The sequence below is a fragment of the Bombus vosnesenskii genome, unplaced genomic scaffold, assembly GCF_011952255.1.
Source record: "Bombus vosnesenskii isolate JDL3184/JDL3185 unplaced genomic scaffold, Bvos_JDL3184-5_v1.1 scf7180000013293, whole genome shotgun sequence".
NCBI lineage: Eukaryota > Metazoa > Arthropoda > Insecta > Hymenoptera > Apidae > Bombus > Bombus vosnesenskii.
In genome coordinates, this window is record NW_022882944.1 from 3,474,935 (window position 1) to 3,493,430 (window position 18,496).

Sequence of the window (18,496 nt, forward strand, 5' to 3'; positions counted from 1 at the left end):
ATTTTTTGAAAGTTAGAAATTTATATAAAGTGATTTCAAAATGTTGTTACCGTATAAAGGAAAATTTATTAATATTTCTTATCAATGATCTTAAAAGGACTACAGGAAAGAAGGCTACTTCAATCAAGATTTCTACTATTCGTATAAATTTTGAAACAACGTTTTTATCTACAAAGAGTGATAGAAGATATGGATAATAATTTTGGAATTTCGAAATCCTTTATGTCCGAGAAGAGTTCATTTATATTCTGCTATCAATAAATCTAGAAATTTCAGTTGAAATAAAAGTCTTGTCTACGATCTTTTTGAAACCATTGATTTTATGGGACACAAAGAAAAAAAAGAATCTATTAATTTCATAACCGCTTACTGATAAGAGTTCGTATCATTTTATGTTTTCGAAGACATTCGCGTGCAACTATAAATCTCTCCCTTACGAAATACTCTAATTCATAAACACCTCCTAAACCTCGTCCCTCCTCTCGAAAACCTATTTGTACCAAAAACTCATTCTATTTTCGTAACCGTATTTTACCACTTTGTATCAGCCTACTCGTTCAACATTGTTGACATTGACACGAAGCCTAAACGGTGTGTTTTGCAATTGGACCATGGCCATTTTTAAAGAAATACTTCTAATTCTTTCCGATCTACTTAGCGGTTCTTTTTTTCATTTTCGCGTTCCTCTGTTTCACAATGAAATCTTAATTAAATATCGTAATGACGAATATCGTTGTTTGGATGATGGCAATTAATTATTATTTTTCTCTCGCGACGCATCGATGACGGAGATATTGGGATGGCGATCGAATATTTGGCGCGAATCCACCGATCGCTTGCCAACACAGCGTTCGCGCGCATGCACGATATGCGAACTTAAGGAAAATTACAGGCTTACCTTGTCGATCTACGATTTAAACGCTTAGTTTCGTTTCATACCTGACGCGACTATTACTTCTCGATTAGTTGCCCTTTCATACTAATTCCATTCCGATATATATGTATACCGACCAACTCTTTTGTTTTGTGTTACAAGAAGAAGACACGATACGACGATTTCGTCTTGAAAACTAATTTCACTTAGCCAATGTGAGTTCGATTAATAAACTGCGGGTATTTATGCAAATTCGTATCTCTCTGAGTAAAATTTAGAAAATATCTGTTTTATCCAGCAGATATTACAACGAATACTACGCTTGAAATGTTTTTGCATTTAATGCGCAGTCAGTTTGTTGTGGTTCAGTTTGTGTTTTTTTGAAATAAATTTGTGAATTTGGTGGTTTATGAGAGACTCGGTGGAAAAGCTGCAACGAGTTGTATGTAAGTTGGAAAATGAGATAAATGCGGGTAACATAGAAAATATAAGATTGGAACTAGAGGATTCTATTATCAGTATATGTATTTTAAAGCGTTTATCAAATTTCGTGAAATTTACACGCAAAATTTGTTGTACGAACGTTATTCAAATTATTTGCAAAACTATCTTTTTGAAAGAACTTCTATTCTTGAGAGTATGATTTTGTTATTTATACCAATTTCCCCCGGAGTCTCTCGAATACTAAATAAAATTCGAAATTTCTTTACTGCTTTAACAAGAATTTCAATGATAATAATAATGTGAAATATCTAATAATGTGTGTGTATTGTTACAGTTAAATAAAAAAAATCATAAATTATGTACAATTTAACCCTTGCTATAGATAACATTAAATAGCAGATCATGAATTAAATTTCTTAACTCTTGCAGCGGCTAACATTTTTTTCCTACAAATAACTGGCATTAATTTATGAAATAAATATATTTCGCTTGATATAAATATGATACACTTTCATTTTCAAAAAGTGTACATATAACCATCGATTCTAACAAAAATATTAATAAAAATACTTGTCCCCATAAATAAATAAATTTATAAGAAAAGATCGCAATGGCAATTTTCATCTATATTTATATCATTTCGCAAATTTCTCGTTATCTCCGGTTATTTCGTGTCATAAAAATCACGGTGATCCTTTGATTCGATGTTTGGATCATATTCAGGCGACGTACACGTGTGTCTGATAAAACAGACATCTAAATCGTCGTCCTGATTACGTAATACAGAATCTTGGCCATAGTCCGAGTAAAATGGCCACAGTTTTCATTCACTCACTCGTTGACCACGATAATCGCGATTAATTTTGTCGTGTTTAATCCCATTGCGGATATTGTTGGCTTTGTTATGGGGAAAAATTGACGGATTGGAATGACGAATTATGAATGATGACACAAATCAAGGGTGGTCATTGATTCGACAGATGTCAAAGTTGATGTATCGGCCTGTGCGAGATGGAAATCGTCGTGTGTTTTGACTGTTAACGATAACATGTTTGTTATGCGAAACGTTGTTACGGTAGAAATATATTTTCTACTTCTTTTCCTTCTTTTGTTTCTTTTGGTGTTTCGAAAAAATTTCTAGTGATTCTCTCAAATGTAGTGAAGAAAGAAAGATTTGATAGAGAGGAAAGATGTTGAATTTGTTACATTTTCGAATATTTTGGAAAAAAACTTGAAGAACTGGTTGTTTTAAAGACATCAAAGAAGAAAAGATTTTGGATTTTTCTTATTTGAGGTAATTAGAAAATAAAAAGTTTGATTAACGTCCCCTGTTTTTCCGGTGGTTTGCTCTTTTGGTATAAAACTTTATGATTGGGATTCGTGATCACTGTAAATTCCTAATGCAACCTAATCCAAAGGGAAATATTACAAAGAAGTTGGATTTACCAATTCCTGGTTCTACAAAAATCGCATAAACTAAAATTGAACAGTCTAAAATAATGTTCCATCGAAATTTACAAATCAGTATACTTGTAGTTATCACATAATCTACGACTATACACTGATGTATGTATGTAATGTATGAATCTGTAGTGGAATAACTCCAATATGACTCAGTATCGTACAATGCGATTTAAAAATAACAAATATTCGTTTTATTGCCACTCGATTAATATCTCGATTGTTTCTATCAATTCATTTGAGAAACAAAATTTTCGTTCAAGTATCAACTCGAACTTGACAAATTCGTTTCCTAAGCAAACGAAGATATTCGTGTTTAATGGTTCGATCCACTCTACCGACATATTCCAGCTCGATAAGAGAGCAGATAAATCTCTCTAATTCGGGGACTTTAACCGTACGATTCTGTGATAATGTTGCAACGATCTCGATCAACAAGAGTACGATACGAAAACAAAATACTGAAATATTACAGAAAAAAACCCATTTAACAATCTCCAATTTTACGACTTAAGATCCAAGTAAAATCAAGATAAAGTTCGAATAAATAAAATTTAAATAAGATTTCTATCGATTCGAAAAAAAATTCCATCGAAGCAACTCATGTCTGAAGAATACAATAAAATATCTAGAAAATTTCATAAAAAGACGCTGAAACAGTATTGTGTTTTAGAGAATGGAAACATGTTTTGTTAGCTCAGCTAAGTCGTCGATCTTACAAATTCCATGAAACGATAACGTAGCCTGTTTAATCGATTTGTGGTTTATGGCTTTTAAATCGTGTAAACTTCCGCTTTTTGCGATTTTCGCGACATAATCGACGATAATTAGTGATAAGTCTTATAACGCTACATTGTATACGCATTAATCAGGGAAAACAAGCGTACATAATGATCGTTGGTATTGTAAATTACTCAGACTTATGTGGTTTTATATTGTTTTTACGATCGCTGTACAGATATTTTTAACAAAGTTAATGTTACCTTACATTCGCCTTTGGAGGACTACAGTTTCAGATTTTAGACACTTAAATAAAGATGAGTATTAATATGCAAAAATATCGCTTGAAATTTATTTTTCAAGTTATAAACAATTGAATTTTTCACTAAAAACATCTGTAAATAGGTGTTAACACAATGAACGTAACTGTCAATAGTTCGCAGATTATAATAGAAGAAATATAACTGAATCTTATATCAAAAAAATATGCACCAACTTGACCTAGACGTGACTAGACTTGATGTGACCGATTATTATCTGGATAAAACTAGCCACGCGTCATCATTTTCATTTAGCCGTAAACAGGCTTATCGGAGAAACATATGGAGTAACAACATAAATTGTCGTGATCTTGCTTCGAATGAAAGATCTAGAAAATTGTATCAAATGTATCTAGACTTAATTGGGTTATCTATGAAATAATATAAATTTGATATCTACAGCATGAAATAATAAGTACAGTGGCTACAAAATGTATCGGCAGACAACTATATTTATTATAGCATTTGCATATTGATTAACCTCTTGTAATCTTCTGCTAGCCTTAGCTTTTATCTGTTTGCTGTTGAAACGAATATCGTTGAAACGAGACATTGAATTATTGTACGCGATGTCTTTTCAGTGATCACGGTCTTGCAATATGAAAGTAAAAAATGAAAGTATATCATTGAAATTTGATACTTTGGTACTTTAATTTGAATCCGGTCTGTCTTCGCGTATTTCATCCATAAAACATACCATATATGTAATTCAATATTATGAGGCAAAGAGTTAATTGCACTTGGTTGTGATTCATATGACTAGAAAAATTAGGTACTATGAAATTTGATAAAATAATCACTTCAGTGAGAAGTAAGGATATATGCCAATACTTTTTGTATTGTTTTTATGTAGATCAAAATTGAATTATAGGTAAATCGAAATGTAACATAATAGAGTCTGAGATTAAGTTAATTAAGAAATAATCTGGGGTTTTAACTGGGATTTCGTATCGGACTTTAATTAAAAGATTATACGAAATAGTATAAAATGAAAGACAAAAGAATTTATAAAGTATAAGTTCAATGGAAATTTGATTGATAAAATTGAATGGATATAATGAAATTAAAATAAAATTCAATTAAATTGAAACAAAATGAAAGATGAGGAATATGATAGCTAATAATGTTCTTATATCGCTATATCTAGCTACTCATTCTCTTAAATGTTTCGTAATAAAAAAATTTAATTCCTTTTATTACATCGATTACGCTAACACACCAGCAATACATTAACAAGATAAACATAAGTATAAATTGTATTCCTAAGATGTATTACATTAAGATTTATTATTAATAAATATCTCGTTAATATCTTAACGATTATTACGTTCAAATAGCTTAGGTTTCAGACTCTTAAGTGTCTCGAAACAATAAAAGTGGGATTTATACCACTTGAAAGAAAACGAACAATTTTATATATTGATATAGCTACTTGCATTTTCTTATCGATCAATTTATTACAAGTATCAAGTAGGGACTTAAGATGTCTGCTCCCTCCGAAATATCTAAAAACACTGCCCACCTGGTAATCAAGATGTTAATGTAGCTAAAATTACTCACGAATGGTTAATTTAACCAATATACAAATGTCAACTATTATTACCTATATCCCTATCTCATTTATAAGATTTACTACATATTTGTGGGCGTATTATCGAAAAATCCCTTCCGTCATACTTGGCCCCGATAAAACGTCATGTTTTCTTCAGTCACTCGTACTACTGTCTGCTTAAACATTCCGTCGAGATTTCCAAATGCAATATGCTGTTTCATGCGTGACGTTTATAATTGGCTTGTAGAAATAACCGGGTAAAATTTGGACCGAAATACCGGTTGTAAAGATACGGTTGGACGAATTTTGTGTGGCATCCATCTTTTAACAATTCATAATGAAATTTGACAGTTTTAGATCGAATTCTGTCGTATATTATTAATTTCGTAATATTATACCTCAACAAACTGTCGATTAACTAAATGATATTCGTCAATGTTATAACATGTTGTTATACGTATTTGTTTTTTATCAGATTGGTATTAGATCTAGCGTATCGCGTCTTCTTTTTAAGAAATGTCCAATGATAAAAGATTAAGTCAAAAACCAACTTTGTAAAGGCTACAATAAAGTGGGTAAAGGATAATAAAATCATAAGGGCAAAAGTAATAGGTAATAAAGGTACAAAGCCTATAAATTTATTGACCATAGTTGCCCAAATAGTATTAAGATAATTATATGATTTTCACATTTAAAGATATCATTTTAAAGCTAATTACAAATATGCTAACATCTGTTATTTTTGTGAAATTTCTGTTTCTACATAATTTTAATTACTACAGGTCTTTTCAAAGCTGATGCGATGAATGGTTTCGGGTACAGTTTTATTTCATAGTAACATATTATCATTTGTAATATTATCATTAGGTTATATAAGTTCAAGGTGTTCAATATTCATCTATATAAGGTACAAATGCTGTAAATATTCTTCATCACGTGAAATAGAATATTAAATCAAAACTAGATGAGATATCCTTAGATATCAAAGAGTGCAAAATAATCGTAGATGGCATTCCAAGCATGATATACTATGTGATAAACAGGTTACCTCACACATCTAACCGAATTTCGTCCAAACACTTTATTTATTTACTGCAAATCTTATTACATATTTGGACAACGTGCATACAGACCCTGAAAATGTAGCTTATCTTTTTATCGTTATAAATCATATACATACCTACATAATACAGTAAAAAAGTACGTCGTCACGCGTTGTCAGTCGTCAGTTTCATTCCACGCATCGAAATCTCTTGAACATTTGTGCACTATCAAACAAATTACACTCAGTTAAAAAGATACATTCATATTAAATGATCTACCAATTATATTATTAATTTGAAATTGATTCTACAATATCCTTTACTTTGATGAAATTATTAAAAATTCTTCTATTAAGCAGCCCTATCAGTATTATGGAAAACAGAGAATTTCGATGTGCCAACTGGTGGCAGGAAATTGAACTACTGAAAATAGGTCGAATATCCAAATAATCGCTAATGTTTAAATGGATACGTTGTGAAAAACGAGTGTCTTTATATTTGTTTTAATGCGTTTAAATTGATCGTTATGATAAGAGTCATATAATCATTTAACCAATTATAAAAATTTACGCATTAACATTTTCTCCTAGAAGAGATAAAATTAAAATACGTGTGCCGGTCAATTAATATATATAGAATCCAAAGAAGGCTACCCATGAAAGTTATAAAGCCAATCATTAGGTAGCTAACTATGGTGCTACCTCCTTTAGTTACATTAAAAAAATAATTAAATGTGATCTTAAGAGTTGAATGATGGGAGAAAAAAATTTGAAACCATGCACTGTAGCTACTTTTGTAAAAATAAAATACATTCATTTACAATACTAAACGTGTGTAAAAACTTTGCTAATAGAAGAATCTTCCAGTTCCAAATTTCTTTGATGAGAATCAATGACGCAGACGTACCGACGTAGATGTACAGTACGAAAAACCCACTCGTGACACATACGTTTCCATCATTAGGAGCAAACGTGTTAATAATAGTAATAATTTAATCCAATTTTTATCAAAAATTAGGACTAGTCAAGAACTAAGAAGTTGGTTGGAAAACTTGCATAAAGAACTCTAAATGACCACTCGGTTATTTAGTATTACACATCGAATGACGAAAAGGTAATTAATCAGTGATTTTTCCTTATACTCTATATACTCTATAAACAAAGTCAATTTAGTATTCCCATATTGGTAGAACAATTATAAATAATTTGATTAAAGTAAAGGATATTATTAATGATATTGGTAGAATTAATTTCAAACTCTGTATTTAAGTATGTATTTCTAAATTTTCAGATTGATTTTAAATATTGCATCATATGCATTTTAAATAATGCGCATAGTCATAACGTGTCTCGTTACAACGTCGCTAATGAAGTTTCAAAATGTTTCATATAACACGCATAATATATCCGTAAAGATTTTTATAGTAAAGTATTCAAATACATTTGTAAGCTAGAATAACATCCTTTATTAATAAAAAACAGAATAAGCTTTTATGCAAAATAGTAAGTTCAATTCGGCGACCATGTCAGATAAAGGTATCGCCGATGCATAATGCGGACAGAATTCTCGTACGTAATAAAACAACCTCGTAAGAGTAAACCGGTGTATTTTAATCAAAGTAATCTGAAGCAATTAGAAATCCCGTGATACTTGTTACAACTGTCTTATCAATTAGGTGCACGACTGTATCGTATGACATAAACAATTATTGCAAAACTGTTCTTAACGCACACAGTTCTATACTCTTCTCTATACTTACACTCTTCCGTACACATACACACTAAACCCTGTGTAAACAAACGGGGTGGATATCAGGAATTTTCAGAACACTCAGATTTCTTTCCGTTCTTGCTTCCTTTCTCTTTTCTTTTCTTTTTTTGCTCGATCAAATTTTTCTCAACAAAAGCCTCAAGTACCTTTAACTAGAGGGAAAAGCGAAGACAAAGAAGAAGGAGGAAAAAAACAGACAGGTAAGAGTGACAGAGACAGACGAAGCTTTATATCTTATCTGGGGAGAAGACTAATAACTAAAAAGAGAGGAGATATATGCTGGGGCACGATCGATTTTTTGGTCAGTCGTTCGTTCACCACCGAGGGTCGTGCTTGGATCAAAAACTTAGTTATGAAGACTATAACACGTTTCTAGTGCAACCTTCGTCTTTATTTCGTTCCAGAAGTATCTGCAATTCATCGAATTTGAAAGTTGTAACTTTCATTTACAAAGAGAAACTCGAAGGGAGAGGAACTTTATAAAGATCGATTATCGATCAATAATAAAAGGTAGAAGATTTTGTACGAGAAGGTGGAAGAATTTCGTGAGGGTATAAAAAGGGAATACTCCCCGGTGGAAAGTCATCGCCAAAATTCGCTTGGGCGATAAAAACGGCGATCAAATACCACCGAGTGTTCACCAATGAGCGTGGCGTACGGTGGTTGCAGACGAGGACAAAACCGTGGAACACGAACAAGGAACAGAGAGTGCTATACTTTGGCGACCGGGGTCCTCCAGAGTCCCGAATTCTCACCGACACCACCTGACCTCATCACTTCACGAGAGACTAACGTACATCTCCGCAACGTAACCGCAAACCATGGGTAGGTTTTCATGACGATTTAAAATATAGAAAATACTGTCGTATAATGATAACGATGAAGATGACGATAATAATGATCATGGTAGAATGAGAGTAGTGGTTGTATACGTTTCTGATTCTGGATATTTAGATCTTTAGATTCTTAGATTCTTAGATTCTTAGATTCTTAGATTCTTGAATCATTTTCTTATTTATGAATATGTAGAATAAGAATAGCTATGGCTTTAAGGGTTGATTTTGAATTGTAGATTCTTTAATATTAATTTTGTTGTTTATGAGAATGCTAAGAATTTGAGAAATATTAGTTTGCTGTTCGTTCGAAATTATTTAATAATATTTCTATGGATTTTCTTCCATTTACTGATTTATTTTATACTTATATTTTCTTCTGCATATTTATTTATTTTTTTTTTATTTGTTTGGAATTAGTTGGTGGAATTTTTATGAAATAAGTAAAATAAGAATAGTTACAAGTCTGAAAGTTGATTTTGAATTAGAAATTGTAAGAATCACCACCAGCACTTTTTAGAGGCTTTCTCTGTCTTTCTAATAATTCTTTTTATTTTCTGAAGTAGTTATTAGATAAACAATTGCGATCAAATTTAGTAATGATTACTGACATTAACAAACAATTCTAAATCGAGTTCATTTTGATGGCTGATAGACTGAAAAATAAACTATTATTATTATTACCGACATTAACATAATCACATATATCTATGATAGTATATAATAGAATAGATGGATATTATCACCGTACATACATGTTTTACTGATTGCAATACAAGATAATATTGTTGCGGTTTTTCTATTTCATTCTTAGTGCCATTAATGTATTTGCTATCACTGCTTTGCTAGCGATACCATCATTACTAATCAACATATTGCTGTAGCTATTAATATAACATTACTCAACCACTGATTTCTTTTTGATAGCAAAGGATAATCGTCTCGAAAGATTATGAAATATATTTATGATAAAAATCTTTGGATATTTAGATTAAAAAAATCAAAATAACGAATTAAGTGACTTTAATCAAATATCATGTGTCTATATTAAAATTTTTCCAATTAAAAATTTTTTATATAGTCGCATTTAATTTATTGTCCAAAATTATTTCTATAATAATTGGAAAGATATAAATCATAATCTTTTATATCGCCGCTAACAACAAATTGCACTTTTCTATGTACCAAAAATCTCTTGAAACATTATAGGAATAATTTTCCATGATCTATTAACTGATAATTATTCATTACTTCATATAATACTTTGTTCATTATCGTGAACACGTATCTACATGAAAATAAAAATTTTAATATATTTTAATATATTTATCAAAAACATGTTTCCAATCATTACCGAATAAAATTTGCATTGTACGTTATCAATTATTTATTTAATGTAAAACACTGTACTAAACTTTAGCGAGAATTCGACATTTAGCAAGTCAAAAAAGCATTTGTAACGATCATCATCCAAGTAAACTTTGCACGATCTATCAAACATCAATTCTTTAAATATCTTACTCAACGTAAAAATTCCATGGCAAACACGTGTCCACGAAACATACTGATACACTGATACACTATCGCGATCTTTCCTCAAATAACAATAGAAAACATGATATTTTAAGAAGCTCATAAATCTTTTGGTCTTTGACAGGGCTCGACTTCTTGGCAGACGGAGGTGCCGATTTCGAGCATGCAATCACCGTAACAGGTAATCAATCCTCTTTTCCGTATTGATTAAGTATTAATCATCGAAGAAAACCAAAGCTTTATCATAATAAAATTTGATCTTGATCAACGGGAATAGAAAATATCATTGCAAAACTGCGTTTACAAAAATAATTTTGATTACACTCATTTCTACGAATCAATGATTTCCTTGTACGGAATGTACACGATTAATAATCATCACTTTTGAAATGCAAATGAGAATTGAATTTATCACAATTTCTAATTAAATATTCAGCCAACGTGGATTGTTTAAAGATATGTTACATATGTTTAATGACATCTTTTCTTCCAATCAAATTTTTCGTTTAGTTAATTTGAGACTAAATTTGATGATAAGTATATCTTAACGTTGATTCTTAACATTTTAATTTAGACGTAAATGATCGGTAGTTTTAGTGTCAATTGCATTTAATTACGCTAGTGGTATGGTTTAAAGTGTGTAAGTATTTGAATAATGAGATTGTAAAATACAGGGGATATCTAGTTCAAGAGCACTGTTTGATTTACGTATTGTATTTGCATAAATACAATTAACGTCAGCATCAAAACCGGATCAAACTTGTTACTCTTCTTGAAAAATGCTGATTCACGCGGAAGAACGATATTTCTTTTGTCTCGATATAATTCTATTATGATTATGATGAAAAAATTTCAATTATATATGAATCTTAATCAATTCTCATTTACAAATTGCAAAACTTGAATAAAAGATATTTATATTTTCATATTATCAATTGTTTCTTAAATTCTTAAATGAAAATTTATCTTTTTTAATCCGGAAATAGAGATGTTTATTATTTTTAAATCGTACAACTAATCTTCGAATTACTTTCACCCTCTTGATCTCTGCAAAGTACAGCAATACGCATAAATTCATATTTCACGACAACTTTACATTATACACTGTATTATGATGATATACAAAGTATTGAAACTGGTAAGACTGTTATTTAATTCCGGTATACCAGAAAAGTCTGTAATCTTTGATAACTCCAAGAAGGAGTTTATTGCCGCTATATAAATTCCTTTTGAGCCAACTGCTTCCAAATAACACAGGCTAGATAATTCGATTACGATTCATTCTGGATTCTTTGTATTAGTTAAGTATACGCGTCTTGATGAAAAACGAAATGACAAACAAATATTGTTTTCGGAAAGTTGTAAAAATATAAATATGTTTCCTTATGCAATAAAAAATATAAGATTATTGTATTTTAAGAAACGTTACAAGGATTCTTACCAAAAGCAAAAAGGTAAATGATGTTATGTTCGATCGATGTTTCCAGTTCTTTGGCCACGTTCATTCACAGACATTCCAAATTCATCCCATAGCAAAACGAGACTTCTACTCTTCCACGTACAAAAAAAATGTTTAAAACACTACCTGGGAAATAGCTGAGCTATCATCTTCTTCTCCTAAATTCTGTAATATCACAAAGTATTAATCATATGTAATTAATTAACACATACAGATACTAAATTGCAAGAAAATTTTAAATCTTGCAAAAGAAGTTAGTACTTACTTATTATACTTATTCATGCATTCTTCCTAACTTCCTGAGTTAGTAATAAAGTTTAAGGATTTCAACCAGTTTTTCTTATCAGTCTGGCTCAAAACCATGACATCCAAACGTGGTGTTGGTCAACAAATGGTCGATGAATTGAATTCTACTCTGAACATAAATGGTAGGTCCGTCTTCGTTGTTTCCATTACACCTGGATTAGTTATTGCATACAATACAGTAAATCCATCCTTATTCTCGATAAACTTATCCGTTCTTGCTTCACTGTCTGATGTTCCGCGTTCAAGTTCCCTTTCATTCTGTGAATTTCTCGGTCCAATTTCTTTGTTTGCTCATCTAAATGCATATCCATTTCTATTATGGACATCATCCCTGTTGTATTTGGTTGTACGGTTTCCATCTTAAGAGTAGCATTCTCTGATTCTAGTTTAGTAACAGGCGTCTGTTCCAGGCGTCGTAATAATTCTTTCAAAATGCTCACTTTACACAAATTCTGCTCTTCTTCTTCTTCGAAAAAGAGAGAGAATCCTGTAATCAAAATATTGTTCACCTAAATTTAGATAATCGGGGAATTATCTCGAGTCAAATTTTAAGCATAATGTTAAAATTACGAGTCGTAAAATCTTGCAAATTTTTCGAGACAACGACTGCAAATGATTATCTTATCTTTTATTCCATTATGCGTATCAGGAAAAAAGAAGAAAGTTGGAAACAAGTTAATGTTGACTCTTAGAAGATTTAACAAAAGCTTACAGTATGAATCAAAGATCAAATAGTTTCTTGATTGCAACGATAAATCCTTTCCTTGTAACTTCTTTAAGATTTGAATAAATATTTATAAGATTATATTTTTCTTATCAGGATTCGGGAAATTTCACTACATGCTGTTGGCGGTTTGCGGTTTAATTTATATGGATACCGCCATTGGAGTCACGATACTTTCGTTTGTATTACCAGCAGCACAATGCGACCTGGAAATGGATTCCACCGCGAAAGGCTGGCTAACAGCATCACCAATGCTGGGTGAGCACCATAAAATCTTTACAAAATTAATATCTTTACGTATTTTTACTTTCTTTGCTTAATAAGCTTAGAATTCTTCAATTCAGAAGGGAGAATTTTTTAAAGAATTTTTGAATTTGTGCTGAGAAAAAATTTTTCCCACGATCAGTTTCCATGTTTTCCTAACAGGAAAATTTTTTAAACGATAAATTTTATTTAATTTAAATTTTATTTTATTTAATTTAAACGAAAGAAAATATTTTCCAATGATCAATTTTTAACCTACGCTGAGACATTTATCAAAAATACTATTGTTCAATTCTCAAATTTATTTAATTCCCTGTCAGAAATATATAATTTTGATTTTTATCGAATGAAATTTCCTTAATATGAAGGAATAGCCTCTTAAAAGTGAGCATTATTGATCAGACTTGGTATTATAACATCTCTATCTCCTGATGAATGGAGGTGTCTGACTCATAGCGAATATTTCTACTCAAACTTTTATCGCTCAGCGCTTAACACGTCGAAACGTGTTTAACGAAGAAAATCACATGCCGCATGTGTATCACGTGGAAATTATTTTATTATCAGCAATAATCTATTAGGAAAGAACCAAAGTTAAGAAACCATATGATACTATTTCATACGCTTTTCGATTCTCTCATTCCTTTCTTTTACCGTAAACCATACGATATAGAACTAGTTTAAAAATAGAAAACTAACTTTTACTTTCTTATTCATAGGGATGGTGATTGGTTCTTACATATGGGGGTGCCTGGCTGATACCAAAGGAAGGAAAGTTGTATTAATCGCTACATTGTTAATGGATGGCATTGTTGGCATTGCTTCTTCCTTTGTCCAGTACTTTTGGGTTTTCCTGATATTCCGTTTCTTTAACGGTTTCGCGTAAGTGTACTGTAATTGAATGTTAAATCCTTTATATCTTATGTTCCCCACCTCAGACACTTTTTATTTTTCTTTTCGTTTTGTTCCTATTTTTACTCTTTTATTTTATATATACAGCGTTACCGGAGCTATGGGAATTTGTTTTCCGTATTTAGGGGAATTTCAGGCGACAAAATATCGCGAAAAATGTCTTTGTTGGATGGAAATGTTCTGGACAGTCGGAGTCATAGTATTACCACGTGAGTCTCATCTTGTAATTTCATTTATACGTAATATTCCTTCTTAATATTGAATAAAGTAAATCTGTATGAACTTTCGCGAATAACAACAGCATCAATATGGTGCGGCGGGAAACTTGGATAATTCAAATAAATTTCTTAGCTCGTCGTTCCATTCCAGATATTCTTCAACAAATATTATTGTAATACGAAGTGGTGAGAAATTTGAATAATTTGAATTGTTCTCTTACAACGTACTACTTTATTCAAAGTATTAATGATCGAATAATCTAGACTGTTTTATTAATTCACCGTTCTATTAAAACTGTTAATCAGATTTTTTAATCTAATTAGCTTTGCAATTTAATCACTATCTTTTCTCTTCGTTTATTCAGTGATAGCATGGCTGATCATACCGATGAACTTCATGTACGTCTCGGACATGTTCTACTTTAAATCATGGAATCTCTTCGTAGCGCTGTGCGCTCTGCCCTCGATAATGTTGGGCCTGTGGTTGTTTGCATTCCCGGAGAGCCCGAAATTTCTCCTCGAATGCGGCGAAACGGAAGCTGCCCTCGAAGTATTTAAATGGATCTACTCGCAGAACACTGGAAAAGACGCTGACTCTTACCCGGTAATGAAGTACACAAAAACACCTAGTCCAGATCTTTTCAGATTTCGTTAGATTTATTCTCCGACATTGTCTTTTCAGGACGAACAATTTCTCGTTTCGCAAGTTTCTCGTGTTAGCAACTACTAAAATCAACTAATAAAAAATTAATGGATTAACGAGAATTTAACTCGTATCGTCTTCTTTTTTATTTCTAACGTCTTGTTTGTGTAATCATCCGTTTCTTCATTCAGGTAAAATCACTGCAAGAAAAAACCAAAGACAAAAGCACGAGGTTGTTGAAACTACACAAACGAAAGGATCTAAAGGTGCTTTTAAAGGAAGTACGTGATCTAACTGCTGCTCTCTGTAAATCGCCGTACCTTAGGAACACATTGCTCGCCTGTGGAATTCAATTTGGCCTTACCAGTAGTTACTACACCCTCATGGTTTGGTTCCCAGAATTATTCACCAGGTGCGTATATTCCTTCCGAAAAATATTTTTATGTTCCTTTCAAAAGTTATTGCGCCTGGCGGATTTATTAAATCGATTGTTTAATTGACTCAGCGGGATTGAACATCTAACTGTTTCAATAGATTCGAACAATTTGAACACGAATATCCTGGCGAATCCACGTCGGTTTGCATAGTATCGTCTTTATCGAGTGATAATGGAACTACAGTCCAGGATTACGGATGCGACACTGTAATAGCGCCTTCCGTTTATCTTCACACAGTTTACATAGGACTTGCTTGTATTCCCGGCTCCATTATTCTACCGATTTTCGTGCACAAACTCGGCGCCAAGTTCTTTTTGAGTAAGTATACAATTATAAATACATACTGTATAATTAGTATATATTTGTATTAGTAGTATGTAAGTATACAATTATAAATACATACTGTATAAATACATACAGGATGTATCTTAACATATGGGACCCACTCGAAGAGTAGACAAGAGGTACAAGAATAATAAAAAAGAAGTTCGTATGGAGACGTGTCCTATCAGATCTTGTTTCAGGTATATGTTGAATGATATAGACCGTAATAAACAGTTACGGATTATTATTATTGAAACACAAATGGCTATAATATTGAAAAAAGCTCGGATAAGGTACATGTTTGTATGAACTTTATTCGTTGTTTTCGTGCCTCCTGTTCACTCCTGAAGTAGGTCCCAGGTGTTATGGGACAACCTGTATATGCGTGCAATAAATATCATTCTTGTAAATAAGAATAATATTTTAAGAAATATCTCTTGCCTCGTTCCATCCTACAATTAAGAGTGATACTACTGAATTTCAGTCATGTCATTAATGGTATCCGGCGCTGTGACTGTCGCCTTCTATTTTGTGGTCAATGCGACGCAAAACCTAATATTATCCTGCGTGTTCGAGGCACTGACGTCCCTCGGTATCTCGTTGGTCTATTGCATAATCGTCGACATGTTTCCGACGAATCTCAGGTGAGCAATCACGCACACTCTTCTGATTTATTTATTAGGGAAACAAGCAAACGCACAATCCCCAGTGATTTACAATCGTTCCTCAAGTTAATTATATCGGCGACAGCCGAGGACAAAACAAGGACACAATATAATGAAAGACACGTTTACACGCCTTTTAATCGTATAATCTCATAGTTTACCCACTTGCATCGTCGCCGTGTCGTGTCGTTACAACATAAAAAAATAACGTACTATTTGTTCGTCCGTGCCACCGAGTCAGTCGCGGAATGGAAAGCATTTTTATATTTCATAATTTTCATAATTTTCAAAAATTAATCGACGTTTCTATATTTTCGACGATTGCGCGTTGTGGAAAATTTGTATTATGGACGGCTACTTTATGACTTCCCTAATGAGCCTCTTTAGGGACTTATAAAAACAGTGCAGATTCTCATAAGGTTTGGACTGCATACCGTGGAACGTGCCCATTTGGCTCAGCCCGAAGCAGGCCAAATGGACACTGATTCACTCGTCGGTTTGATCGGTCAAGCGAGTCATCATAGAATATAAACGAAGACAGAGAGATCTAAAACCATCAGTTTCAGGTCTCCCTTGAAAAGGTGAATTGCAATGTTTACGAAACGTCGGTTCAAATTGCAAATGCCAAGTGCAAATGCAAAATCGAAACATTTGCTTATCCCGAAAAACCAGTATCAGAATATTTCATTCGTTCATATTAAATATCATGAGTAGTATACATACTTTTAATATTGTTATATTTTGAGGGATATTTTATATTTTGGTGTTTATTTTTGAGAACTAAAACTATGAATTTATTGAATTTTCAGAGTAATGGCTGCAGCCCTCTCCCTTACCATGGGTCGATTAGGCGCGTTAGTCGGTAACTTAGTATTCGGCTACCTGATTGATTTAGCCTGCGTGGTTCCTATCATTTTATTCGCAGCATTTTTATTCAGTAAGTACATATTATAAATTGCCTCTAACAAAATAATTCATTGAACAATTGAATAGTAAATTATATAAAATTTACAAATATCAATGATGCAAATGATTGAAAACTAATTGTCAAAGTTTATAAATTGAAGATGGATACTAAGAATATCTCTTTTGAATAACCATCGAAACTTGTCATGCTTTTCACTTGTGATAAAGAAGATCATATTTTATTTTTACAATAGGGATGTATGTACAATAAATATACTAATTAATTTTTTATTACTTCCTTTTTAGTATGCGGGTTTATGTCTTTCCTGTTACCCAAAACAGGTAAAGAAACCCTCGAATAATCGAAGAACGACTCGTCTCTTGAAGAGAATCGAACGATAAAAGTATTTCCAGAAGTGGAAGTACAATTGATACACGTTGAGAAGGATCGTTCTTCTATAGGAGAAGTTCTTGACAAAAACTAGCACTGTATTGCGATAATAATGATCGAAGAAAACGATAAGCACTTCGATATCTGCGAATGTTTCGATTTTTATAAGATCGTGAAGAATTTTTAATAAGGAAAGTCCGTTTTTACTTCGTGCAACAACGTGTAAATTTGTGTAAATATATAATATTTATTTTATTTTGTGTATCATCTTAAAGATGATCGGATACTGTAATCATAAATTAGATAAGATAATGTAAGAGCGCGGTTAACTATGTTCGAATTGCGCGCCAAAACGAGTTAGGTGAATTGTTGATAAAACGTTTACAAATATAAAGCCAAGAGACGCTGTTTAACGTTTATAATTCTTTTGTTCGATTTAAAACACCTGTATTCCTAAACCAATACGAATAAATATAATTTTAACATATTCCACGCAACATACATAATTACTTCATACGTGCTCGATTTTAGTATCAAAAATCACACATACAATGTAATTTCAATCCACAAACACTTTAATCACGCAAAAGTTAATATTAAACATTAATATATTTAATGTCTATACTCATTGTTCTTAATCATAAATGGCATAGTATAGTGTCGTAAAATGTTTCGTCTATTCTGTATTTCTGTATTC

General features: G+C 31.9%; 1 protein-coding gene across 3 annotated transcripts; it reads left to right on the top strand.

Annotated features, from left to right (window-relative positions):
- The first annotated feature begins 910 nt into the window (after window positions 1-910).
- LOC117232875 (synaptic vesicle glycoprotein 2B-like) lies at window positions 911-18,286 on the top strand. 3 transcript variants are annotated; one of them, XM_033492598.1, is made up of 12 exons: window positions 911-1,089; window positions 8,589-9,009; window positions 10,675-10,731; window positions 13,136-13,297; window positions 14,023-14,185; window positions 14,303-14,424; window positions 14,799-15,037; window positions 15,268-15,488; window positions 15,611-15,831; window positions 16,322-16,481; window positions 17,312-17,439; window positions 17,715-17,770. In XM_033492598.1, exons 2-12 carry the CDS (start codon window positions 9,006-9,008, stop codon window positions 17,768-17,770), a joined length of 1,533 nt encoding a protein of 510 aa, XP_033348489.1. In that variant the 5' UTR covers window positions 911-1,089; window positions 8,589-9,005. The 3 variants fall into 3 exon arrangements, with proteins under 3 accessions (XP_033348489.1, XP_033348490.1, XP_033348491.1); XM_033492599.1 differs by lacking the exon at window positions 911-1,089 and adding an exon at window positions 7,705-8,384; XM_033492600.1 differs by lacking the exon at window positions 911-1,089 and having other exon boundaries at window positions 8,454-9,009; window positions 17,715-18,286.
- Window positions 18,287-18,496: the final 210 nt, after the last annotated feature.

What these genes read in the sequence shown, in the direction of transcription:
- LOC117232875 (XM_033492598.1), top strand. An exon ending in GCATGCAATCACCGTAACAG is followed by an intron (nt 10,732 to 13,135) that starts GTAATCAATCCT and finishes TTTTCTTATCAG; the next exon opens with GATTCGGGAAATTTCACTAC. An exon ending in AACAGCATCACCAATGCTGG is followed by an intron (nt 13,298 to 14,022) that starts GTGAGCACCATA and finishes TCTTATTCATAG; the next exon opens with GGATGGTGATTGGTTCTTAC.